This window comes from Microcaecilia unicolor, chromosome 12 (genome assembly GCF_901765095.1).
Source record: "Microcaecilia unicolor chromosome 12, aMicUni1.1, whole genome shotgun sequence".
Classification (NCBI taxonomy): domain Eukaryota; kingdom Metazoa; phylum Chordata; class Amphibia; order Gymnophiona; family Siphonopidae; genus Microcaecilia; species Microcaecilia unicolor.
Window position 1 is genome coordinate 77,662,378 of NC_044042.1, and position 27,562 is coordinate 77,689,939.

Genomic DNA, 27,562 nt, shown 5'->3' on the forward strand with positions numbered 1-27,562 from the left:
AAGGCAGCATTAAACGCTATTGGCTTTTCTTTTGGAGCATCTGAAAGAATACAAAGTGGAGGTAAATTTGATGAGCTGAAAATTGTTCCATTCAATAGTTAGTATGTACATCGGTTTCAGAGTACATGTACTTGCAGAAAAAGGTAAACGGGATAGGACAATAGGAAGCAGTAGATAGGAAGGTGGGCTCAGATTTATTCTTACCAATAATATTCATCCTCAATACATAATAATAAAGACTACACATGAACTAGAAAAACCGAACTCTTATCACTTGACTGACTGACCTCTTTCACTTTAACCATTATGCTGAATATAGTTTCACTTTAACCCTGTTGAATAATTTCTCTACAGTCGATGACCTAATGTATGTTACATTCCTATTTATCACATAGAAATTAATATGCACTACCACAATGTATTCCTCTCTACCACGTATGCATGCACCTTAATGCAGCGACTATTGTATTCTGTGACCCGGAAATGGCAATCGCCATTACGGCAAATGTAAGCCACATTGAGCCTGCAAATTGGTGGGAAAATGTGGGATACAAATGCTAATAATAATTCTTACTGGTGACCACTTGGTTTCCAAGGCTTCCTTTTCATGAAAACCGTGATCAAGATCAGTGCACTGGTACTGAAGTGCTGATGAGTGAGAAATAGAGCTCAGAGTGTGAGAGTGAGAAAACTTTCAAATGAGTGTGGTATACTCTTAATGAGTGACACTTGTCATCTCTGCCACCCCATTTCCTAAGCCCCCCCTCCCTCCACCACTCTACCTTTTCCCAGACCTGGGCTGAAGTTGCACAGCTTTTGGACACAGGCCTGCACTCTAGTATTGCCTGTAGCCCCAACGCTCAAAACATCCTGTGAGTGGGACGCGGCAGAGGAGAGGCACCACCATCCAAAGAGGCAGCTTTCAGTGCTGCCTCTGCTGTGACTGCAGCAACATGTGGCAGACCGGTGGCAGGCAGGGGAAGCTGAAGCGAAGCTGGACCCACATGTGCACATCAGGGTCCAATTTCAGGTGACCCCCTAGCATTGGGCAGCCATGGCATTTTGCCAGGCTTGCTGAATAGTAGATACACCTTTGCTGGTGCTAATTGCCTTTAGTGCTGGAATTAGGTTTTGAGTATACCTAGGTTGGATGCCACCCGGGGCAGGTTGCCACTATGCCCTCCCTAGCGCTACGCCCTCCCGGTGCCATGCCCCCTCTCCTTGAAGTGCATCACCCACCTCCCCCTCCTTCAAGGCGCACCATCCTCACTACCTGGGGCTGCACGGAGCAGTCACGTTGCTGTGGGCTTCGTTGGTCCCCTGCCCCGGAACAGGAAATAACGTCAGAGGGGGCAGAGAACTGGTGGAGCCGAAAGATGAGTGACTGCTCCGTGCACCCCGTTGCTGCCTGCACCCGGGGCAGACCACCCCCACTACCCCACCCTTGGTATGCTACTGAGTATTAGGGCCACAGGGAGTGCTCGAGTGCAGGCCTGTGTCCAAAGGCTGTGCAGCTTTGGTCCAGGTCTGGGAAAATGTAGACTAGTGGGAGAGGGAGTTAGGGAAGGGGCCAGCAGCAATACCAAGTCTTACTCATTAAGAGTGTGTCACACTCATTTGAAAGCTTTCAGATAAGGTCAATACTTCTTCCAAGCCATACATTTAAGAGCACCTGCAAGGGGAGGAGGAGAGGGGAGGGGGAAACTGTTTATTGCGTTACTATAAAATTCTGAAACTTTTATGTGCCAGTGTGTATAGTATCAAAGTTACATGACTTTGTTATCTTCGTTTTTGGCATTCAAACTTTGTAATATTGTTCCCTTCAGGCTGTTTGTGAATTTATTTATAAAGGATTTTTATTTCCTTTATTTTCTTATTGCTCTGTTTACCAGTGAGGGGTGAGGTCTCAGTACTGGAATAACAGGGGTGCTGCAGGGCAGGATTGAGATGCGTTAACAAAGCTATGTCTGTGAATAGGACCTCAATCCTAGAAGAGCAGGACAGGACTTAGGTACATTAGTAGAGCGGCTTGAGGAATAGCATAGGGATACTAGGAATGAGGTGCATTGGCAGAACTGTGGGCAGTATTAGAATTGCCAAGAGAGCTGTGGGGCAGTACCAAAGTGCATTAGTAGAATTCATTAAATTATCAAAGTAGAGACCCACACACACACAATTGAAAAGTGACTCATCACCGGAGTCCTCCTGGCTCACACCGAAGAAGCAATGATGCAGAATACTGAACCAGGCACCAGCGTTCCTATGGTGTTACTTGTGCAGGAGGCTGGAGCATCAGATACCAATGAACAGGCTCAGCCAATGCTCAATGTATTAGAAGTCCCTTCAAAATCTGATTTATTTGTACAACCACAAACACAGCAAGGGCTGAGCTATTTACAAACACATCGGAAGGCAGGGCAGCGGCTCCATGAAACACAAATGTTTGACAGTCAAAAAAAGTTTCCATCATTTCTTCCATTCTTAAAGACCAAAGCAACTCTGATCAAATATATACAGATCTTTACAGCTTGTGATACAGATCCCTGCCACCTCCTTAATAAAATACACACGTAGTCGGTGAGTATTCCCCCCTACCCCCTTCAGCAAATCCTGTTCATTGTTGCATTAAAAAACAATTATTGTTAAGAGAATGCCATTACTGGGCAGTTCAACTCGTATCATTGTGTTTTATCTTACTGTTGATCCATGCTCCTAATCACTGAAAAAAAAACCCCCAGACCATTTATGATCTATGTTGGATTGGGTTAGGGATGTGCAAATGGCACCATTTACAGAATTGAGTTCTAAAATTTGGGCACCACTAAAAATGAGCACCAAGGGCATAGCCAGACCTCATAGTGGGAGGGGGCCAGAGCCGAGGTTGGGGGCACATTTTGAGTGCCACCCCGCTGCCCCCCCACACCTTGCCTCACCTCCTCGCCACTTCCCCTCACAAAAAAATACCTTTGCTGGCGGGAGTCCCCAACCCCCACCAGCCGAAGCCTTCTTCAGCGCTGGTCTCCGGCGCAGCCGCGTTCGCGGTCTGCCCCCTGCTCCTTTCTTCTTGTTCCTCCTGTCAGCGTGCACAGGAGGAGCAAGAAGAAAGAAGAGTAGGGGGCAGGCAGCGAATACGGATGCGCCGTAGACCGCTTAGCGTCAGCGTGCACAGGAGCAGCAACAAGAGTAGGGGGCAGGCATCGAACGCAGCTGTGCCGGAGACTGACGCTGAAGAAGGCTTCGGCTGGCGTGGGTTGGGGACCCCTGCCAGCCAAACCAGGTGTCCAGACGATATTTGTGGGGGCCCAGGCCCCGTGGCCCTCGTAGCTACGCCCCTGCTTAGCACTAAGCACTATTCTAGAAATGGCACCATTTATAGCAGAATCCCCCCTCCCCCCGCCAGTCAGGTTTTCAGGATCTCCACAGTGAATATGTACAAAAGAGATTTGCATACAATGAAGGCAGTGTATGCAATCAATCTCATGCATATTCATTGAGGAAATTTTGAAAACCAAACTGGCAAGGGGATACTCTAGGACTGACTTGGAAACTCTGGTTTGGTGCCAGGATCTGCACTCAATTTTGGCCGCGAGGATTTACACCAACTAAAACGTGGTGCAAATTCTCTCGCCTAAATTACATGCAGATCTACCTTATTCTATATAACCGCAGAAATTCTAGGGATGCCGTGATCTGCCCATGCCCCTCCCATGGCCACGCCCCTTTTTGGATCTGCAAGTAAAATTTACACATGGATCCTGGCCCATTAGTGCTGATAACAGATTATTGGCACTCAATTATCAGTGCTAATTGGCTCATTAAATTGCGCATATCAATTGGGTATGTGCCCATATTTGTGCATGCAATTTTAAGCGCCATACATAGAAATAGGGCGTTAATGTTTTTTATTCATTTTTAGGTCACCTTTGGATTTTTCTCCAGCTCTCGGACATTATTTTTTTATTCATTTGAAAATTTAGTCACTTTTTGAATATGCGCAAATTGACTTTATGTGTGCTAATTTATAGCTTAATATACAGTAAACATATTTGACATGCACTAATAATTTTTAAGGCATTGCTGACAAACCAAGGGCCCCATTTATGAAGGTGCGCTAACGTTTTTAGAACGTGCTAAAAATTAGAACGTGCTAACCATGTAGACGCCCGTAGGAATATTATGAGCATCTACACAGTTAGCTTGCACTGCTTAGTACACGCTAAAAATGCTAATATGCCTCTAGCGCAGCTTAGTAAATAGGGCCCCAAATGTTTGCTTACAAATGCACATCCCTAGTTTAGGGGTCTTTTTTTTTCTTCTTTCTTTCTTTCAAGTGAGCTGTCTCGCAATGGCAGTAAGACAATCTTCAGCATCAAGGACCCAGCGTTCAACTCTCAGCACATCCAGGGCCTGGCTAGGCCTTATTGCTCCTTTGTGTGGCAAATGGGCAAAAATGTGCCAGCAGACAGGAAGCACATGCGACAATTTAAAATTTTGGACAGTAAATCATTTACTGTAATCAAATCAAAGTATATTTTCTCATGCTAATGCTAGTCCAGCTATTGCTAGCAATAATCCGGTATTGGCTTTATCATTTTTAGAAGGCACTTATTGCTGCCTTTGATACATTTATTTTGGAGAGGGAATAGAGGAGGGGAAGGGTGGGAAGGGATCAAAGCTTCACATAAGGAGGTTACCCTGCCTCCTTTCTGCTTATGATTAATGCTGGTGGTGCTACTCCTTCCTTCCCTGCAAACCCCTCTCTTGAGTTTTGAAAAGGAAATAAAAGAGGTTTCTGGAGTGGTTTGGGAAGTTTCTGTCACCTGCAGTTACAGTACTTAACAAATTGGAAATCAAAGAATAGTCTTTACTGTAGTGCTGACAGACCTACCCCCAGCACAATCAGACATAGTATGCATATGAGCTCTTTCCAATGACCCAATGGGAATCAACACACACGCATACACACACAGATGTATGCACACTTCTCATGTTCTGATATATAATGGCCAGAGTGGTAAAAGCAAGGTTACTGGAACAGCCCAATTCCTTAGTCAGGATCTTTCCATCAGCTGAGATAATTACTCCATGATTCATCCCTGTGTGCGATGATAATCTGTTTCCAGCTTCTTTTCGTGGAACATAGAATCCCCCCCTCCCCAAACTTGTCCTGTCTTCACCACCTGCAGGCTGTTTGTGAATTTATTTTATTACTGTGCAGAGCTCTCTGGTCCCCTGGTTGTCTCTTTGGTTAGTGGGAGTCATAGCTGCTCACAGTCGATTCAGACCCTGAGATACTGTGAGTGCCAGAGGAGGGCATCTTCCTGCTCCAGCTCTCAAAGAAAATGCTTCCATCTTGCCAGCTGTTCTCAGACTACTGTCGGAAGCAGAGAAATGTCAGCAGGTTCTCACTGGCAAGGTGTGGTGTTTGAAATGATGCAGGTACATCAGGGGAAGGAAACAGGATTGGACACACTCCTCCACGGGGCTGGTAGTACACTGGAGGGTCTCATTCTGCTTTGCCACGGTATGTGATGTTTGTAAATGTGGAGGTGGCTCCTTTGTACAGGGGGTTGTTAGCCTATGGAGACAAATCACATAGAAACACACACATATTATATATATATATAGTCAAAAATAGCAAAAATATATAGCAAGAGGTTAGAAATAAAGTTGTATCCTTCCTTCACTTCTGGTGGAACACGTGATAGGTGGAAATAGTGAAAGAATCCTAATTCAGACAGAAGGATGATGACTTCCACATTAATCACTGATGGGTAGGAAGCAGAAAGTGACTTGCAGGGGCTGTACTAGCAATTAATCAGATGACCTGGCATATCAAGGGTGTAAGACAGATGAAATTTTGTCTCCCCTCCATTCATGTGCTGGAATTTTGCTCACGTAAGTTAAAGGGAACCCATCTTATTTCTAAGTACACAAGGAAGGTCATATTGTTTATTCCCCCCCCCCCCCCCCCCCCCCCCACACACACACAATACTCTGGACATGTGAGCACTTTATGGACACTAACAACTTCAGGAGCTCGTAATTTGTTTTTAGAAATGAAATCAACTAGAGGAACAGCAAGAGGTGGAGTAGTTGATGTAATCCACAAAGCTACCACCAGGTGTCCCCATAACCACATGAGCAATCTTGAGGCACAGGCCCTTGGTGGTAAAACCCTGAAGAGTGAGAACTTCACCTGATACAGCTCATACCCAGTTTTCTAAGCCATGGTTCCTGGGAACTGATTTGGGTTTTAGAGTATTGTTGGAAAGTATAAGGAATATTTTCTGGAGACCATGACACAGTACACACCACAGCTGAGTGTGCCTGACACCCTGCTAGAATGACAAGCACATACAATAGTGTCCCTGGTGCTATGGTAGAAGTGTGTATTCCCTCCTCCATCTCTCCCTGCATTGTACTTCTCAGTTTCAGTGAAAAAGGACCATCCTCCGCTCATAGCTCAGATCCTGATCAAGAAAGCCAGCCCATCACACTACCAGAAAATTTAGTATGGAAAACCCAGTGATGCCCCAAGGAGGTAAAACATTCAGCCTCAGCTTTTAAGGCATGTTTACAACGCGAGAGCCAGGAATGAAAACAAAAACATTTCCCATTGTTTGTCTAATAAATCGACAGACATGACTCTGAAGTCTTACAGTAAGAAAGACACAGAGACCCCCTGAATTCTGTTCTCATAAAGTAAAACTTGTCTTAGAGTTTCCTAGGAATATTATCCTTAGTATGAATTACCTTCTGTTGACAAACTAACTTTTCTAAACAGACACTTAGAGATAACCCGTATGCCCTGCTGCATGAGGTATGGTGTTGCTTTCCCTCAGGTGCCCCCCCCCCCCCCAACCTCTGCCCCACTCAGGTCTGTGCTGACATATGACTTACTGTATCCCACTTGGCTTTTGCTCTCTCCTCCTCAAATTTGGCAAATTCCCGCCGGTCGTGGATGGTGATGAGGAGCTTCCAGATCAGAAGGGCAGCTAGGCCGATAAGGAGAATGGCTCCCATTACTGACAAAAGAACCACTAAGATATCCGGTCCCTCCGGGCACTCTGCCAAGAGAGGAGACAACAGCTAGTTTTAATACTAGACATCTCTACATGTACATCCCAGGGGCGTAGCCAGACCTCGGCGGGAGGGGGGTCCAGAGCCAAAGGTGAGGGGGCACATTAACCCCCCCCCCCCCCTGGCTCCACCAACCCCCCCCCCCCGCCACTTTTGACCCCTCCCACCTCCGCCACCCCTCCCCCGCCACCAGATACCTTTGCCGGTGGGGGTCCCCAACCCCCGCCAGCAGAAGTCCTCTTCAGGGCCAGGGCTAAATCTGTGGGGGCCCATGCCCCCGTGGCCCTAGCTTCGCCCCTGGTACATCCAAAGTTTATTTACTATAGAAAGTTATAAAGTCTTTTTCCAGTGCTGTGAAACCAGTTTCAAATCATTTCTAAATAAAGACAAGAGCTCCAATGATCAAAGGTAATTGCAGACTTAGCACCTGCATATAGAAGCACGGGATGATCAGAGGGGTCTGGTGCGAGAACGCCAGGGAATACCATACAGCTCATCTAAATTATATTTAAATGAGTTTTTCGGTATTCTGCCTATATGATCAGAGCACTGCGTTCTGATCGTATGGGCGGAATAGCACCTTAGCCCTATGCTAGTTTGGAGCTGGCGTTAGGGTTAAAGCTCTCTCCCTCCCCCCCTGCCCATGATAGGCAGCCCAGGCTGTCACTGTCAGCCCGGGCTGCCACCATCAGTCCTGGGGGTTCAGTAGACACCCACACCCCCCCCCCCTCCTCAATGGCTAAGGATGCACTGGGAAGGGCAGGGTGCCGCCATTTTGGAGGTGGTGCTGGAAGGAGGAGGGCTACTCTCTCCTCTGTCATCTCAAGATACGGGGGGGGGGGGGCAGTTCGGGGCCACTAGACTACCGGAGAAGGGCCTCTATTCATGGGAGGGGGGGTGGGGGGTCTGGAAGTCCACCGAACCTCTAGTCAGCATCTGTATGTTTGACAGGTAACATAGTAACATAGTAGATGACGGCAGAAAAAGACCTGCACGGTCCATCCAGTCTGCCCAACAAGATAACTCATATGTGCTACTTTTTGTGTATAGCTTACCTTGATTTGTATCTGTCTTTTTCAGGACACAGACCATATAAGTCCGTCCAGCACTAGCACTAGGTCTGGGCTTTTTTTTGACAGACCAGACCTGTCAAACAAATTCTGCGTGAGGATTGTGTCTTGGGCACATGCCCAGGCACAGTCCTCCCAGAGACGTAGCCCAATGATCAAAACTAATAATGCGCATAAAGTTTTGATCATCGGGGTGTTGTTTCTCCGCACTGTTCTGGCGCTTCGGAACAGAGCAGGGAAACTGATCATTGGGACCTCAATCATCTTCACTCATGATGGGATAACTTGGACACCAGTATGAGGCTGCCCTGGAAAGTGTGCTGCTCATCTCTGAGCCTGGCTACTTGTGGCATAGCGGGTGGGGGGCATATCCCCTATCTGGGCACAGTAAGGAAATGCATCCTTTTGCATGATATTGGGAAAAGAACTGAACCAGCAGATAAGTGATGGCCCAATTTTGGAGTTGGAAAAGAAATATTCTTTTCATTGTGCTGTAAAATTGGTCATAGATGCATGTGGGGAATGGGGATGGGGTAGAAAGAGCTAGCAGCCAGAAACTGGAAACGGGAACGAGAAGTGAGATGATTAAATTTGCAAATGACACAAAACTATTCAGAGTTGTTAGAATGCATGCAGATGGTGACAAGTTGCAGGAAGACCTTAGGAAACTGGAAGACCAGGCATCCAAATGGAAGATGAAATTTAATGTGGACAAATGCAAAGTGATGCATATTTGGAAAAATAATCCAACTCATAGTTACCTCATGCTAGGGGTCCACCTTAGGAGTCAGCACCCAAGGTGTCACTGTAGACAATAAGCTGAAATGTTCTGTCCAGTGCGCAGCAGCAGCAGCCAAAAAAGCAAATAGGATGCTAGGAATTATTAGGAAATGGATGGAAAATAAGACCAATAATATTAAAATGCTTCTGTATCGCTTCATGGTGCGAACTCACCTTGAGAATTGCATTCAATTTTGGTCGCAGTATCTCAAAAAAGATATAGCAGAATTAGAAAAGGTTCAATGAAGAGCGATCAAAATGATAAAGGGGATGGAACTCCTCTCATATGAGGAAAGGCTAAAGAAGTTAGGGCTCTTCAGCTTGGAAAAAAAGACAGCTGAGGGGGGGTGGGGGATATATCACTGAGGTCTGTAAAATCCTGAGTGGTGTAGAATGAGTAAATGTAAAACTATTTTTTTACTCTTTCAAAAAGTACAAAGACTAGGGGACACTCAGTGAAATTACATGGAAATACTTTTAAAATGAACAGGAGGAAATATTTTTTCACTCAACGAGTAGTTAAACTCTGGAACTCACTGCCAGAGGATGTGGTATCAGTGGTTAGTGTGTCTAGATTAAAAAAAAAGGTTTGGACAAGTTCCTGGAGGAAAAATTCATAGTCTGCTATTGAGATAGACATTGTGAAAGCCACTGCTTGCCCCTGGGATCATAGTCTGAATTTGGGATTCTGTCAGGTACTTGTGACCTGAATTGGCCAACTCTGGAAGCAGGATACTGGGCTAGAAGGACCATTGGTCTGACCCAGAATGGCTAGTTCTTATGTTCTTAAGTTGGATTGGTCAGACTTCTGCTTTTCTAGTAGCCTAGATGATGGCTGCTACAACGGGAATTGTTTTGGATATACCACTTACGTACGGTGGAACCCCGCGGCTTGAACACTAGTATCCAATGGGGTTGTTTTATGTAAATGACCTGGAAGTGATTTCCCAATTTCCGTTAAGAAATATAAAACGCCGCAGCCATGTTTGCTTAGTAATACTGGCAGAGAAATGCGACATGACAGTAAGGAGCCAGCTACGCCAAGATCCTGAGCGGTATAAATTAGTTCACCATTGTTTCGAGGGAATGACATTTATTTTCTTTTTGCAGATTTGTTTCAGTTCAGGTCCCTTGAAAAAGCAGGTAGCGAAACTGGTACCCGTTGGGACTGACTGAGCATAGAGATAAGTGTGACTGCATTCTTTTATGCTGAATTGTCATTCCAGTTTTGTTTACAAAAGAAAAAAAGAAAAGCAAAAAAAGATTGAGGAAGGAGGGTTTTTTTTTTTGGTCTATAATTATTTCAATCACATATGGGATTCAATGATATCTAGACCACCTCAGGGTGGCATATCCCTGTGATAAATGAGACCTTTTCCCCCTGTTATATTATAACTTATTCCATAGTGAACCAAGCAGTCTACCGATTTGTAGAATAGTCATACCTTTCTAGTAGCCTAAGCCAGAGCTTATTATAAGGCTTGGGAACCAGTGGGAGCTCTAAGTGTGGCTGCCAGACTCTCTTTACCAATTACATACCCTCCCCTCACCTTGAGGTTCGGTATCAGCACCACCACCAGAAAAACTGGTGATTTAGTTCTGGAATATGTGGCTCTGTTTAATAATTTGATTTTCATTGTATAGTTCACAATAAAAAAAAATATATATACGATCACAGTGATGACAAAAAAAACCCCAGCAAATTTGAGCCCTGCAGTGCCCTGATTCCATGCTATTATCTTGAGACTGTGAGAGCAGCACAGGAGTTCGGGTACCATGGGGCTGAAACTCTCTGACAGCCTCACATTATGGTTAAAAAACAAAAAAGGTTTGTCCTGAGACATCTCCCAAAAAAGTGAGCACAGATTAACAAATTGGGGGGAGCTGGCTTTGAGGGGCAAGGGGCAGAGACAGGATGGTGGCAGTTGAGACTAACTGGGATGGGGTTGGGGAACATGTATATTGGGGAGATGAGAGAGTTAATATTAGGGTTTAGTGTGGGGGGGAGGGGGGAGAGAGAGAGAATGAATGTGGACAGTAGACTTTGTTTTAGCTACAACTATCCGTTAGAGGACCTGAGCAGAAAGGTCAACAGTATCATTGGGGTAGTACTCTCCATCTTGCCCCCCATTTGCCCAGGGTAGCAGCTGCTTTGTCCTTTCATAATCCAGGCTATCACACTGAAAATTCTTTGTCAAAATGAATTTGTTAGAATAATAGTGAAGATCTCTGTTCTAATCCAAGTAAGTAACTTACTAACTGTGTAGCAATATCCTCAACACTGAATACAAATCCTTATTCATAGTTCTGAGACTTCACTGCTGGAGGTTCCACCTCATTTCCTCCCTTCTCCACTCAACTCTCTCCCTCCCCCTGCTCCCCCCCACCCCCCCCCCCCCCCCCCCCCCCCCCCCCAGTCGGCTCTTTTCTCTACCCCTTAGGGAACTTGTTGGACAGACAGTAATCGTGAACAGATCATGAAAAATCCATTTCTGGAGCGTGGGAAAGAACCTTTTCCCCTTACTACAGTTTTCATAGTCTCAGCTGCAGGACACGTGCTGATCATTCAGTTATGGTGAGGGAGGGAGTTAAGGAAAGAGTACTGGATGTCTGAGTTGTCCAAATGAAGACTGCAGACCACAGGGAGACGCTATCCTAACCTTACTTTCCTGCTTGAACATCCAAAGCCTTCTGAATCATGCTGTCTTATTAAGACCAATACATTTCTCTCTCTCTCAGACAGACACACTTAAAATATGAATAACTAAGGAAGTCAAACCTCAGGTACTAGCCCCCGTGAAAGGATGCTTTGGGAAGATATTCATCTTCAGCTCCTTGTGACCCTGGGCAAGTCACTTAACCATCCATTGTCCCAGGTACAAACACTTAAGATTGTGAGCCCACTAGGGACAGAGAACATACCTGTATATAACATGTCAACCACTTTGATTGTACTACAGAAGGTGGTATATCAAATACATGACTCTTGAGCCTTGGCCCTCCTCCCCTTTCCCAGTTTGGATACCTGACTGACGCAATGGTACTATTAAATATTATAGAGATGGGACAGTGTGGGGTGGGGATGGTGTTGGAAGGGTGTAATCAGGGGATAAGCATGGGATGAGAGAGGTAATCTTTTGCAGATGAGCACTGCCAAAGCGGATGATCTTGATGGTGGGTGGGTGGGTGGGTGCTGATCTCAGCTGCCCTGGGCCAGCACTGCCCTCCTTCCCACTCCTCCCTCCATTGCCCCAGGCACAAATAAGTACCTGCATATACTATGTAAACTGCTTTGAATGTAGTTGCAAAAACCACAGAAAGGCAGTATATCTAGTCCTATCCCCTTTCCCTGTGTTTCGGAGCATAGTGAAATCACAGCTTTGGTTGTAGGTTTCCCCCCTGTGGGCTCACCTGTGTGTGTCTCCCTTTCATCTGATTGCAGCCTGCTGCTTTAATTACAGCTCTGGGGCTGTCTCACCACTTCTCTCATGTCTGGCTTCTGGGGCTACCTCATATGCACTAGGAGTGGGAGGGGGGCAGGGAGAAGGTGCAGTTGGTACCCTCTTACAATCAAAAGCAAAATGTAAGCATAAAGTCCATTCTTATCAAAGTTGTCATTCCATCCTAAAATCACACATAATATCAGGGCCGGTGCATGGTTTAGGCAGCCTAGGAGGACCGTCACTCTTGCATCCCCTTCTCAGTTAGAGGCAGATGCACTAAAGCTAAATGAGCCTTTAATGACCCTCCAACGAGGAAAATTTGATCCGTTGCATGCATCAAAGGGCTTTTACCGAGGAAGCCAGCAGCTAACGAAAACGGAATGGAGATGAGCAATTAGTGTGAAAACCCCATTGAAACGACATGCACTAACCTTTTCCGATTGCCTTTACGCAGGAAAAAGGCAGGAAATCTAACGAGAGGTCTGGACCTCTCGTTAGGACAGCTCTGTGCCAGGAAAAATCATTAAGTGAAAAAATAAACAAACTTTGAGCCAATCCCAGCACATTAGCAGAGCTAAAGCGCTGTGATTGGTCCAAAGGACGTCAGCAAACACATCAAATAAAAAAAATAAAAAAGGATCGGGAGGGGGCAAGGGCGCTCATCAGGAGCGTCCTGTATGGACGGCCTTGCCCCCCCCCCCCCCGAAAAAGCAAAATGCTAGCTGCCCCGGTCCCCCTCCCTTCCTGTTCCTGTGTTCTGCAGAGCTAACTCCGCCTCCCGTCATTCTTCTGCCCCGTGCCCCGCCCCCGCTGCCCCCCCTGAGGTCGACTACGCCGCTCCCCCCCTCCACCGAGACCCCCCTCCCTATTAACGACCCGAGCAGCGCCTCTCACCTCTTTCTGAAGCGCTGCACGGGCAGGAAGATCTATTGTGTTGGTTGTAGAGTCTCCATGACGTCTCTTCTTCCCTGGCCTAGGCCCCGCCTCCTTCTGACGTAAGTAACCTACGTCAGAAGGAGGCGGGGCCTGGGCCAGGGAAGAAGAGACGTCATGGAGACTCTACAACCAACACAATAGATCTTCCTGCCCGTGCAGCGCTTCTGAAAGAGGTGAGAGGCGCTGCTCGGGTCGTTAATAGGGAGGGGGGTCTCGGTGGAGGGGGGGAGCGGCGTAGTCGACCTCAGGGGGGGGAGGGGGGGCGGGGCGCGGGGGCGAAAGAATGACGGGAGGCGGAGTTAGCTCTACAGGAACCGGAAGGGAGGGGGACCGGGGCAGCTAGCATTTGCTTTTTCGGGGGGGGGGGGGGGGGGGGGCAAGGCCGTCCATACAGGACGCTCCTGATGAGCGCCCTTGCCCCCTCCTGATCCTTTGTTTTTGGATTTTGCTGACCGGGTAGCCACGTGTATGTGTTGTGGCTTTTTTTTTGTTTGTTTTTACGTTTGCAGCATGCGCAGAGCAGCCAGCAAAACGCTTGGCTGCTCTGCGCATGATTTAGGGGCCGATTACCGATGTGTATTGTGATTCTTTGATACATTGTACGTTTGAATACCGATCTGAGCATGTGTGACTTTTTTTTTTTGGTGCATTCTTCGTTTTTTAAAAATCGTTAGGGACTTTAACGATTTTGATTTTTTTACGTTTGGTTGCTGCATCTGCCTCTTAATTTGAAGACCCTTTGCATCCCCTTTCCTATAAAAATGCATACTTGGCTAAAGAGGTTAGGGCCCTGCAGCTTGGAAAAGAGACGGATGAGTGGTGTAGAATAAGTAGAAGTGAATTGATTTTTTACTCTTTCAAAAAGTACAAAGACTAGAGGATACTTAATGAAGTTACATGGAAATACTTTTAAAGCAAATAGGAAGAAGCATTTTTTCACTCTGGAACTCATTGCCGGAGGATGTGGTAACAGTGGTTAGAGTAACTGAGTATATATAAAAAAAAAGGCTTCATCAAGGTCTTGAAGGAAAAGTCCATAGTCTGCTATTAAGTTAGACATGGGGAAGCCACTGCTGTCCCTGGGATTGGTAGCATGGAATGTTGTACTATTTGGGATTCTGCCAGGTACTTGTGACCTGGATTGGCCACTGCTGGAAGCAGAATACTGGGCTAGTTGGACCACTGGTCTGACCCACTATGGCTATTCTTATGTAATAATTTTGAAAGCTGTTTACGAAGGTAAAGGTAAGTGGACTATTTGAAAACTGTCCTTTTTTCCTGCAGGAAAAAGTATATGCTAATGATTCTTTGAGTTTGTGTAGCTGTGGGAACCTACTGTTTTGCTATGTCTGCAACTGCTTTGCTGCCCCCCAGAAGCTGCTACCCTAAGGGACTGCCTAGTCTGCTACTGGTTAGGTTGGCCCTGCTCCTTACACTGAATGGGAGTTGAACAATTCATTAGAGCAGGGGGTTCTCAAACCAGCTTTTGGGACTCACCCATTCAGGCAAGTTTTCAGAATACCCACAATGAATATGCACGAGACAGATTTGCATAAAATGGAGGAAGTGCATGCAAATCTATCTCATGCATATTTATTGTGGATGTCCTGAAAACCTGTCTGGCTGGATGTGTCCAAGGACTAGGTTGAGAGCCCCTACAGTAAGGTATTAGTCCACAGCCCTTGCTGCAATCACAAGATTTAATGTGTCCTGTGAAACAAAACAAGCCCTCCTGGTACCATCCCTAGTATAGGCAAGAGATAATGCTGAAAGATATCCTTCAAATGCCAGACTGCATTCTCATCATAACCTCAGGCCTTTCCAGCTCAAATCCCCTGATCAAAACAAGAAGATCCCCAGATACAGCTAATCAGTGTTGTAAATCCCTGAAACTGCCAAGCCTGGAGGTGGATGGCTTATACTCCTAACCATGGAGGCTGCAGGGAGGAATAGGAAGAGTTTGAAGGGTAACCACAAGCTCATGCCAGGGGCCACCACAAGCCACAGTAGGGTGAACAATTTCCCACTACTACCTAGTTTCAAAGTCACCAGTAGCCAGAAAGTGATCAGATGATGAGAAAGCAATTCTTGAGAGTGTCATATGTAAGATATTACATAGTAAACCTAGTAGATGACGGCAGAAAAAGACCTGCACGGTCCTTCCAGTCTGCCCAAGAAGATAAATTCATATGTGCTACTTTTTTATTTGTACTGTCCTCTTCAGTGCACAGACCGTATAAGTCTGCCCAGCACTATCCCCGCCTCCCACCACCAGCTCTGGCACAGACCATATAAATCTGCCCAGCACTAACCCTGCCTCCCACCACTGGCTCTGGCACAGACCGTATAAGTCTGCCCAGCCCTATCCCCGCCTCCCAACCCCCAACCCCGCCTCCCACCACCAGCTCTGGCATAGACCGTATAAGTCTGCCCAGCACTATCCCTGCCTCCCACCACCGGCTCTGGCACAGACCGTATAAGTCTGCCCAGCAGTATCCCCGCCGCCCAACCACCAGCCCCGGCACAGACCGTATAAGTCTGCCCAGCACTAGCCCCGCCTCCCAACCACCAGCTCTGCCACCCATTCTAGGCTAAGGTCCTGAGGATCCCTTCCTTCTGCACAGGATTCCTTTATGTTTATCCCACACATGTTTGAATTCCATTACTGTTTTCATCTCCACCACTTCCCGCGGGAGGGCATTCCAAGTATCCACCACCCTCTCCGTGAAAAAATACTTCCTGACATTCTTCTTGAGTCTGCATGACCTCTGTCATGCAGGCTCATAATGGAAAGTACCAGTTCAATTCAAATAACCAGGGTCAGTACATTTAGGAGATCAGGGCATTTGTGAGAGACCTTGAAATCTGTTGCTGACATCAGTTTATGAGATTAAGTGGATGTCCTGGAGAATCTCTTTGGCATCATCATTGCACAAATGAAACTGAATGACCACAAGGCTGGCTTGAGTACTTAATCCCTGATCAATGCTCTTCCTGTATCTCACGCTTCTGCTAATTCAACCCACTCTGTCCACAGACAACCCTATGTTCGGTATATGGACAATTTTTTTTTTTTGCTTCATGATCTTTAGTGTGTTAATGAAAAGTTAAAGACTAAATATTGGATACAGTTTTTCCTTTTTTAAGATGAATTATTGGATAAATAAAAGGCCGATTCCATCAATGTTTTCCCAGACACACAGAATGTGAGAAAAGCCTTGAAGTGGCCCAGCCCCCAAAAACCTATGGTAAAACTGAATGAACCCCTGGTGTACAACCCTGATGGACTGAAGTCCTTGCGATTATTTGGATCCCTATCAAAAATAACAAGCCTGGGGCTACTTACCTGCTTCGCTGATGACATACAGGATCGATTTGCCGCTGGCATCCTCATGGTATTGGAATCTCACCACACAGTCATTCTCATCCTTGTACGTACAGTTCACGGCGTTCTTCCCATTATCCACTGGCAGGGTAGGGAGAGATAGTCAGTGCTTGGATGTCACATACTGCTAGTGTCATCAGCAGGCTCTAATCCCTCTCCCCCAGCTGATCCAGTCCTGGCTTTATCTTGATGGATAGTCATACTTTTCTCCTCAGGGACAACTTAATTTTTCAAGGATTTTTTGTTTGAATAACATTGAAGGAAAAAATAAAGCTACTGCAATGTTATTCAAACAACAAAATTCTTGAAAAATTATTTTGGGTCAATGACGACTCACACTCGGCTGCTTAAGCTAAGTTGATTCTGCACTACCTGTGTTGTTATATCTGAAGCTCCATATTATCAAAATGATATGTTTTGCAAAGTAGTTAAAGATATGTGAGTTGTGTATGGTGCTGGGAATAATTTGGGGCATGTTTTAAGGTCCCTGCAGATCAAATTTTTGTCCTATCTATTTGATTTATCGTATAAAGAATATTACGCTTAACCAGCTATAAGCTGGCTCAGAAAACCCGGAAATTCAATGCCGGTGCCTGGACATGACCAGCACTGAATTTTGTGGTTTAATGCCGGTGCCAGTCAACAAAATGCTGATTGCCACCATCTGAATATTGGGCCCTTTATTATTACCCCTTCTGCTAGGGTTGCCAACTGGATCCCGATTCAACCAACAAGGTTGATCCTGTCCAGGTTTTACTCCACTGCATGCAGGGACTTGCAGTTCTGATTTCCAAACTGGATTCCTTCAGAAAAGCAAAGACTAGAACCCTACTACATCAACCCTCAGGCGAATCTGGAGCCTCCTGGCAAGTCTACCTTTTGCTCACTAACAATAATCATTAGCAATCAGAGAGCACCCAAAACTTTACACCCACTGTAAATGCAGCCACATCTGGTGTACTTCCTCTGCACTCACCCAGTTCCTTCACCGACTCAATCTCATCACGACAGATCCTCTTGCAGGAGTTATCCTCGAACCAGGGACCCCTTTCAAACTTCTTGCATTCCACACACTCCCTGCAGGGTGGAGGACAGACATACAGTGGTCAGCAGGGAGCAGACAGAGGGGAGTGGAAACATTAATGATCATGGAGTTTCAGAGAGCAACTTTGGAGCAAGGGGGGGGGGGGCGATTTCTCCTCACGTTCTCATAATGGAACAAACTGACAGAAAATCTGAGACCCAACAGGGAGACAGAGATCAAAGCTCTTACCCCAGAGCAGTGGCGTAGGAAGGGGAGGGGGGCGGTCCGCCCCGGGTGCATGTGCTCGGGGGGGTGCCGGCCCCGCTGGTTCCCTGCTCCCTCTGCCCCGAAACAGGTTACTTCCTGTTCCGGGGCAGAGAGAGCAGGGAACCAGCGGGGCCAACGCAGCTCCAAGTGACGTGCACTCGGGGCGGATCGGCCCTCCCGCAGGTAAGAATGCGGTCTGGGGGGGGGGTTTGCTCCGGAGGAGGGGTGCGCTGCAGAGGGGGGGTCGCGCCGTGCTGCACCTGGGGGTGGGGGGTGCGCAGTGGCGACCCGCCCCGGGTGCCATTAGCCCTCGCTACGGCACTGCCCCAGAGCAAAAATTGTGAACCAGAGCGTTCCACTTAATGTGAGAAGAGACAAATAAGGAGTGGCTCCAACAGGGCCGGCTCAAGGAACAGATCAGGTGAGGCACTGGCTCAGGTGGCCAGGCCTGCCTCACCTGCTTCCCTGCAGTGGCCAAAACCTGCTTCTCCGGCTAATGGCCGTGTGTCCCACACCTCCAGCATATTTCTTTCTGTCCCCGAGTCTGGCAACCCCCCCCCCCCCCCCCCCCAGGCCTCCCTCCTCCAGTCTACATTTAAAGCAGTGGCACAGCTATGGGGGAACTTGGGGTCCTGGGCCTCCAATTGGATTTGGGGACCCCCTCCACCCAAGGTCTGCTGGTTTGGCTGGTGGGAGTCCCCAAGCCCCGCCAGCAGAAGCTTTCCTGCATCAATATTTGCTACCACACTGCCTGCCCTGCTTCCCCCCCTCCCCCCGGCACGAATGCTCATTTTTAGTGAAATCAAGCATGTGTGAAGCTCACACGTGCTCGATTTCACTAAAAATGAGCATGTGCATGGGGGAGGGGGAAAGCAGGGTAGGCAGCGCAGCGGCAAATATCGCCACTGGAAAGCTTCTGCTTAATCTGCTGGCGGGGCTTGGGGACCCCCGCCAGCCTAGGTATGTGGGGTTACGGTGGAGGTCGACAGTGCCAGGGAAATGGGGCAAAATGTGCCCCCCTCACTTTGAGCTCATACCCCTCCCAAATCGAAGTCCAGCTATGCCTCTGCTTTAAAGGTGGTGTTCCTCTTCCAAGTACCAGCAATGTTTCATCTAATGCTACTCACACCAGCTTTGGCATCTTCCCTCTCCCATGCTCTGCCCCCTTTGATGTAACTTCCTATGCGGCAGAGGGAAGATACCAAGGCTGGTGCAGGTGGCATTAGGTGAAGCACTGCTGGTTCTCAGGAGGGGAAAACCACCTTGAAAGGTAGACTGGAAGAGAAGTGTGGCCTGCTGGGAGAGAAGTGTGGCCTGAGAGTGGGGGGGGGGGGGGGGGGGTGCCAATCCAGAAGTTGGTCCAGAGCTTTGAACCAAAAGTTGACTCAGGGAGCTACAGTCCCTTGAGCCGGCCTTGGGCTCCACTTGTCCCCGTAACATGGAGTTGTCCTGAGGGATGTGCAAGTGGCGTATCCACACAGGCCGTAAGGGAGACAGGGGCACAAAACTTACTCCTTGTCCATCGTTTTCCTAGTGGTGGCCGCAGCACAGTGAGCAGGTTGGGGGCACTAAAGGGCATGATGCACAGAGCACTGATTCCAGCTAGGGACACCTCTGGTTGTCCCCGACTCCAGTGACTCTATTAGACCTATATCCCTGGGGTTCGCTACTTACCTCTTAATGGTACAAGCATCTGGGCAGGTGGGGCACTTCTCACAGGTGGTCCCATAGGACCCAGGCTGTGTACAATCACACTTGCCACAAATGCACTGCCCGTAGCCGCTGCAGAGCAGACCACTGCTGGCCAGGCAGGCATCTGTCCGAGTAGTGCAGTTACAGTAATCTCCTGTCCAATCAGATTCACAGTTACAGTCCCCACAGTTGCACTGTCCATGGCCTGGGAGAGAATATAAATACACTATCAATGGGGGCGTAGAGAGAAGGATTTCTTAGAGAGGGAAAGGGGGTGTTCAGAGCTTTGGTGTAGGGTTACCATATGGCTCCAGAAAAAGGAGATGTGATGTCTTTTCATCCATTTTGATACAGAAAGTGAAAGTGCATTGGTGCTTTGTAGCTTTTACTACATGAGACGTGGGGGAATAATATATTGTAGAGGAATATATTTGAGTTATTCCCCAAGTTTTCCACGTCATCACTGTGACCCCTGACGCAGGTGCTAGTCACCGAAACACGGCCCGTGTCGGGTCTTTTTGTCAAGGCTCATTCATTAAAGAACTGTGTTCCATTTTTAAAGGCCCGTGGTGCTGTTTTTTTTGTTTGGACTCCAGAAAAAGGAGGACACATTGATCCAGTCCAGGTTTTGCTTCCATTGAAAGCAATGGAAGTAAAACCCAGACCAGGGGCGTAGCTACGGGGGGGACCACGGGAGCCTCGGCCCCTGCAAATTTCATTCGGGCCCCTGGTTTGGCTGGCGGGGGTCCCCAACTCCCACCCCCCCCCAGCCGAAGCTTTCTTCTGTGCTGGTCTCCGGTGCAGCCGCGTTCACTGCCCTGCTCTTCTTTCTTCTTGCTCCTCCTGTGCATGCTGATGCTCCTTTTGCAGGGCAGTGAATATGGCTGCGCCAGAGACCAGCGCTGAAGAAGGCTTTGGCTGGCGGGGGTTGGGAACCCCCCCAGCGAAGGTATTTGTTTTTGTGGTGGAGGCGGCAAGGAGGCGAGGCAAGGCGGTGGGGGGGGGGGGGGGCAGCACTCAAAATGTGCCCCCAACCTCAGGCTCTGGCCCCCTCCCACCGTGAGGTCTGGCTACGCCCCTGACCCAGACTGGCTCAATCTGTCCTCCTTTTTCTGGAGCAATATGGTAATCCTACTTTGGTGGCTAGTCCTTGCATGCATGAACCTGCATTCAGTGGGGCTGAGACAATACCTGTTATAAATCACTTGTGAATTTTATTTATCAAACATTTTATGAGCCTTTTGGCACGCACAGGCACCACCTCTTTCCAGTATCTTTTGCTTCAGATAACCCACCTAATAATGCATTTCGGTTTCTGCTTAATCAACAGATCTCCAGCTGATGGAAAGGGTGACAGTGGGTGTTTGATTCACCTCCTTTTTCTTTTACTGCCCTGTTGGCTCCAGATCTTTGCTCAGATTCATTTCACCCCTGCACTTTTGGGCTTCCAGCTTGATTAGAACCAACCTCAAATAGAACTGTAGCACCCTAAGCCTTGATTCCTAGCCCCCTTGGGAATTAGTTAATTTATAACTCTCTAAACCAGGGGTTCTCAACCCAGCCCTCGGAACACACCAAGCCAATCTGGTTTTCAAGATATTCACAATGAATAAACTTGAGATAAAGTTACATGCACTGCTTCCATAGTATGCAAACATATCTCATGCATATTCATTGTGAATGTCCTGAAAACCTGACTGGCTGGGTGTGTCCCAAAGACTGGGTTGAGAACTCCTGCTCTAAACCTAGTCCAGCTTCTGGACCCCAATCCAGCCAGTAGGTGTCACTGTTGTGCAATGGCTAGGCTCCCCCCCCCCCCCCCCTCTCTCTCTCTCTGCATGTCAGGGTCTATAAACACCAAGATTCAAAATCCTCTCCTTAGTGTAATGCAGCAGTTTCATGTTCACTAAGAACAGCCCAAAACCTCTCAGTTTCACAATATGCTGATAAAGAAATTTGTCTTAGCCCCAACTTCAGTGTTTCTTCTAAACCATAATCCGATTTGGTTTTGTCAGTGGGCATGAGTCACCGTTGGATGTCTGCTAAGCTTTGATAAGTTACTGGGTTTTTGGGATACGGTTTGAGTTTTATTTTCAGCATTATCCACCGAGAGTAAAAAGCAGGGAAGGAATTAAGTGACATGACTATATCTTTTCATTAGGCTTTTTTTTTTTTTTAGGGGGGTGGGGGGTGGTGCATGTTGAAACTTAAAAGATTTCATAGCCAGATTATCTCTTAAGTTTTACCTCCCTCTGAAACATGGGGATAGAATTTAGCAGTTTGCAATATTTAGAGTTTCTCTTCCTGCTTTTAAATATGTGGTTATCAACCCTTCTCTTCCCCCCCCCCCCCCAAAAAAAAAAGAAATGGCAATGAAAGGTGCACATGCTGCAGAGTGGTTTTGAAACAGCATGTATTTTGGGGGTGGGGGGGGGGGTGGGTGGGCATCTGGGATTCAACTGTACTGGTTAGCAGGATGGTAGGATAAATGACCTGAAGTAGTGTGGGCGAGGAGACTGGGGGGGGGGGGGGGGGAAGGTTTGGGTGTGGATGGCCCTATAGAGAACAGACTGCCAGTAGGCTCAGGCTATATCAGCGGTGGAGACTGGAATGGGCCTAGGCATCTCTCAGGTTCCCTAGGAAGTGTCCTAGAGCATTGACTGGAGAAGCTGCAGAAATAAGACTGGAATCAAACTGGGTGAAACTATTCATATTAGGACAGGAAACTCTTCCTTTTAGCCATTCAGAAGATCACAGCTGTCACATGGAGCTGAAGGACACTGGCCATCAGAGAAAGCTTATTTACGTTCATTTCTGGAAAGGTCCTCCCTCCCTCTCCAAAGAAAGCTGAGAAACCTGGCACATCATTTTCAAGAAATTCCTGAACACCCTGCCCCGGGGAGGTACCTGCACTGTATTGCCTGTGTCTATGAACAACAAGCCATACTTACATACTCCTGCTTGGCAGCTCACTTTCTCTTATCTCAAAACCCATAATGTATCTTCTTATTTTTCCTTTCCATTCCTTTCTTGACTACAGTCCCTTCAGAACCTTTACCACTTTGGAAGTCAGTGGAGAATCCCACTATGAATGCCAAAGGATTAACACATCTCCAAGAACATTTCTGGGTTTACTGAGGGGGGGGGGGGGGGGCAGAGGGTGAGAGAGAAGACAGAAGGTAGGTGGAAGGCAGTGAGGGATGGGATGAAGACAGAAAGAGAAAAGAGAGCAGTGTGGAGGCATTGGGAGGGAAGGGTGGGGAGGGGAGGATAGAGGGAGGGAGACACTGGGGGAGAATTAAAACATGGAATAAGTGATGGGAAGGTGAGAAGGAATGAGTAGTATAGAGAAGAAACTAGGAAAGGAAAGCTGCATGGTGGACTAGATGGGAAGGGGAGGCTGAGGGAGGGGAGAGGCAGGGTTGGGGAGGAGAGTGTTGGGAGAAGGCAGAGGAGAAGAGAAGAGAAGGAGTTTGTGGTGGAAAGGAGAGCTGTAGAAGCTTCCCTTCTCTGTAGTGCTGTAATGCAGTAGCCTGGCAACCTTCCAAGCCCTGGGGGCCATATTTTTACAACTGAAGTATTTGTGTTTTCTTTTGCTTAACTGTCTCTCCCTCCCTCCAAGGAATCTAATGCCTTGAGAAAACAGGAATGAGCAGAGACATAGAGAAAAAGATGCACAGAACTCAGGTACTGTAGGAAACAGCGCCAGAAAACACCAGCTGGAACAGTGAATCTAAATTACCAAATTATAGGCATGCTGTTAGTGTTGAGCATTGGACGTTAAAGGGGGAGGGACGTGCCTGGCGCAGTTCTTGTGAGCATGCCCAGTAGAGGGTACAGTTGTGGTCTCGAGCTCCCAGACAGTTTCTCATCCTACACTCACAAGAATGCAAGTGGCCCAACAACAGCAACCACAGAGTTGTTTAACTCTGGAAGTCTTTGGCGTGTCTGCAAAGTGCATTCTTTGCATTTACAAATACAAGTTGAAGTGAATCTTCGGTGTAACATAGGGGGAAAAAAAAACGTTCTCCCATCAGTTTTATTTGTGTTATAATGTTAACTAAATCGGATTGCAAACTGGTGTCTATGCACACGTTTGAAGGGAAAGGGAAAGCTGTATTTTTTGGCTCTCTTCAATCTTTCATTCAGAGCTTCTGGTGAGTGGCCCTATCCCTCACTCTAATGCCTGCTCTGAGCTGTCGGTGGTAGTCGTTAGGGCAGAGGGTTTTTGTGTGCGTTTCTCTGAGCATTGGAAAGAATCACTAATGGCCTCATTTTAATACTAGCGAGCTTTTGCATAGGACTTTCAGTCGCTGCTTCTGTGCACGGCAAATGCAGCGTCAAAAGCCTTCCTGCATTAAGCGCCCAATAACATTTCATTTAGACTGGCTAAAACCAGTGTAAATGAAACATTGCAAGCCCGGTCTGTTTTGAGCATCTCCCCCAGAGTCAGCAAGTTACACAAAGAGAAACTGAAAAAGACAGCAAGTTATAGGGAAAAGGGAGAGAGGAGGAGTCACAACAGACAACAGAGAGGGCTGAGGGTGTATCAGAGGCAGTAAGGGACAGAGAAGTGGGGGGCAGGGGGGGTCCCATCATTAAAAGGTAGTTCTGGAGTTTTACAGTGTGAAAAACATAGTATTAACCGGGAAAGGTGGGGTGGGAAGGTTGTTTTACACATTTTCTGAAAATGTATAGAACAGTGGTCAGTCCGCATTCCAGGGCACTTTAACGTTGTAAGCCCTTGGAAGTAGGGACTTATCACTCTAACAGATTCTTGTGCTGCACTTTATACATGTAATCTTCCTTATTGCCTTCCTCTTATTCAGCATACGGTGTATAAATATGGTTGGTTAAAGTCTTGCATGTGGTGAGCAAATGGAGTTAAAGCTTCTGATCCCACTGCTGCCACCAATTCACTGTGCAATCTCCAGAAAGCCATTGTGCTAAACCTTCTGATGCCAACCTGCAGAGGACTGCGCTGGCCTATTCCAGGTATATAATGGATGTATAACCTGCTCAGCCTCACCTCCATGCTATAGTGAGGTCAAGCCCCACCCCCTAACAGGTGGCCTCACCATAGTTTATTAGAAACTTACTATATCACTCAAACTGATGGAGCAGAGCTAGGCAGTGCACAGGCTAAAACACAGAATAGGAAAGGAGTTCCAAAATTTCAATAGGACAGAGACTCAGTCACACAGAAACAGGACTACAGCAGGGAGAAAAGGGGGAGATTAAGAGATAACAGGGGTAAAGGTAAGGACATAATAGGGGCATAGTGAAATTCATGTCAGACGATCCAGGATTCCTCTGCTTATCCCTGGCCCATGACATCGAGTACAGATTTCCAAACCTGTCCGGGGGAACCCCAGCCAGTCAGGTTTTCAGGATATCCACAATGAATATTCATGAGATCAATTTGCATACACAGCCTCCTTGGTATGTAAATCTATCTCATGCATATTTGTTGTGGATATCCTGAAAACCTGACTGGCTGGGGTTTCCCCAGGAAAGGTTTGAGAACCGCTGACACAGGGACTCAGACTACAGAATTGGAGCATTGGAGCCAGGGAACCTTTAAGTTACCACCAGTAGCAGGGAGAGGGATATAAGGTGAGTCAGGACAGCTCCTGGTATCCCAGAGGATAGGGAAGGCTAGAGCACTGTAGACATTTAGCCTCTGCCCCCCTTTTTTTCCTTCAAATTTTAAGGATGCTGAATTGATCATTTCAATGTTGGTTCCTTCTTTTGCTCCTCACCTCTCCCTTTTGACAGACTGTGGTGGTGGAGGAGGTGCTGGGGTTATTGTTCCTAATGCTGAGTCTATTTAACTGGCACAATTAGGGGTTACCATTCTTTAACCCAGGTTTGTTCCAATTCAGTCCTCAAGGGCCACAAACAGGCCTGGTTTTCAGGATATTCCTAATGAATAAGCATGAAAGAGATCTGCACACAGTGGAACTAGTGAGCATGCAAATTTCTCTCATGCATATTCATTAGGGATATCCTGAAAACCTGGCCCTCGAGGACTGGACCTAGCAAGCCTGTTTTAACTGGATGTACAGGCATGCACCCAGGGCCGTGCCAACACGGTAAGCGCCGCAGGGGGGTGCCTGCCTTCAAGGGCGCCGCGCCATTGAGTTGTACTTAAAAACAAAACAAAACCTTACTCCTCCGCTCCATCCCCGATTCCCCAGTGCTTTAAATTTACCTCGCTCCGCCTCCAACGTCTGTGCAGCGTCAGTGAAAGCGCTGCCTGTCTGACGTCTCTCCACCAGCCTTCCCTCGTTCGTTCTCTCCGTGTCCCGCCCTCAAGGAAATGATGTCAGAAAACGGCGGGACACAGAGGGAACAAACGAGCGACGGGAAGGCTGGTGGAGAGACGTCAGACAGGCAGCGCTTTCACTGACGCTGCGCAGACGTCGGAGGCGGAGAGAGGTAAATTTAAAGCGCCGGGGAATCGGGGATGGAGCGGAGGAGGCTCAGGCTGAATGAGAAGTATGCTCAGAGCCTCCTCTGCAGGCCAAACCCAGCCATTTCCTCTATCGCACCCCAGATGGCAGCTTGGGGGAGCAGCGCTCGGCTCTTTGGCACCGCCCGGCTCTTCCATGCGCCTTGGAGCCAGGCGGGGGCGCGCGCGTGCCAACTGGTCTACAGGGGGGGCGCCACAGACCCTAGGCACGGCCATGCATGCACCTTACCACTACACTGCACCGCCTGGCTCCATTCTTGCTGGTCAGGCAGACCCAGTCTTGGTGTCACTCATAGTTCTGCTTATCTAAACCAGATTGCAAAGTCCCTGCTTGCATCTAGCATCAGCTCATCCTGAAAACACGCAACTGGTTCCAGAGCTGCCAAATTACCCAGTTCCAATAGGAAGACTTTTTGGCCAGCCCTGTTTTTAAACTTATATCCCAAGACAGTGTGGGATTTGAACTCCTGATTCTACCTATTGAAGTCATTGCTGCAGACCCCATAATGCACCAGGACAAGGCAGAAATCCAGGACTAGCCTAAAATCTCACTCCTGCAACTGGGTAACTTGGAAGCTCTTTGGGTCACAGGGTTGTGTCAAAATTATTGCTCCCAGCTAGCCTTTTGAAGAGGCATGGGTGCCCTGTTCCAAGTTTTCTTAGGTGCCAACTGCTAAGGACCCCTCCCCTCTCCACCTCCTCAGGCCTGTACTCACCCGAGCACATCTCTCCCTTAAACCTGGGGCAGGAGAAGTCGTCACACTCGCAGAATTTGCCCCACACCTTGCCAAAGTCACTGTTGTGGCAGACACACTGGCCGCAGATGCACTCGCCCCGCTGGCTGCAGATAGGTATGCCCTCTCGAGGGCTGCACTGGTCTTGCTGTGATGGGCTGTACTCCTCTTCCGAGCACTCACAGTGGGGACCCAGCCGACCTGGGTAACAGCGACAGATGCCACATTCGAAGGTCCCGTTGCCTTCATTGCACTTGTCACTGTTGGCCACGGCGGATTCCTGGCACCCACAGTCACAGTTGAACTTGACAGTGACAGTCAGGGTGTCCTTGAAGCCCACAGGTTTAATAGTGAAGGTTTTTGACTTCTCCGCAGGGCAGCCACGAACTTTGGCCTCTATGCTAAAACTCACCTAAGGAAAGGAAATGGTGTGAGTGCCTCCGTCTTTTTTCCTGTCTCCCTCTCTGTGCATCTTATGTTTATGCTTATTAAAACTTAATATACCACTTAACTGCTGCTGAACAAAGTGGTTTACAATTCATACATAAAAAGTAAAACAAAATTAACATAAAACATATTAAAAAAATATAAAAACTCCATTACTATAATAGGAAAGTCTAAAGACACTCACACCAAGAATCAGTCATAACAAAATAGTCACATTATCTTTTGC

At 47.6% G+C, this 27,562-nt stretch overlaps 1 protein-coding gene across 2 annotated transcripts in view; it reads right to left on the minus strand.

Annotated features, from left to right (window-relative positions):
- Positions 1 to 4,275: 4,275 nt before the first annotated feature.
- Positions 4,276 to 27,562, minus strand: part of ITGB3 (integrin subunit beta 3) — an 83,835-nt gene continuing 60,548 nt past the window's right edge. For both annotated transcript variants that reach the window (XM_030220962.1, XM_030220963.1), the window contains exons 10-15: positions 26,872 to 27,301; positions 19,663 to 19,885; positions 17,674 to 17,774; positions 16,659 to 16,778; positions 6,904 to 7,070; positions 4,276 to 5,578 (exon numbers count right to left, since the gene is read on the minus strand). In XM_030220962.1, the coding sequence (XP_030076822.1) occupies positions 5,507 to 5,578; positions 6,904 to 7,070; positions 16,659 to 16,778; positions 17,674 to 17,774; positions 19,663 to 19,885; positions 26,872 to 27,301 (1,113 nt within the window). In that variant the 3' untranslated portion in view covers positions 4,276 to 5,506. The remainder of the gene's footprint in view (positions 5,579 to 6,903; positions 7,071 to 16,658; positions 16,779 to 17,673; positions 17,775 to 19,662; positions 19,886 to 26,871; positions 27,302 to 27,562) is intronic.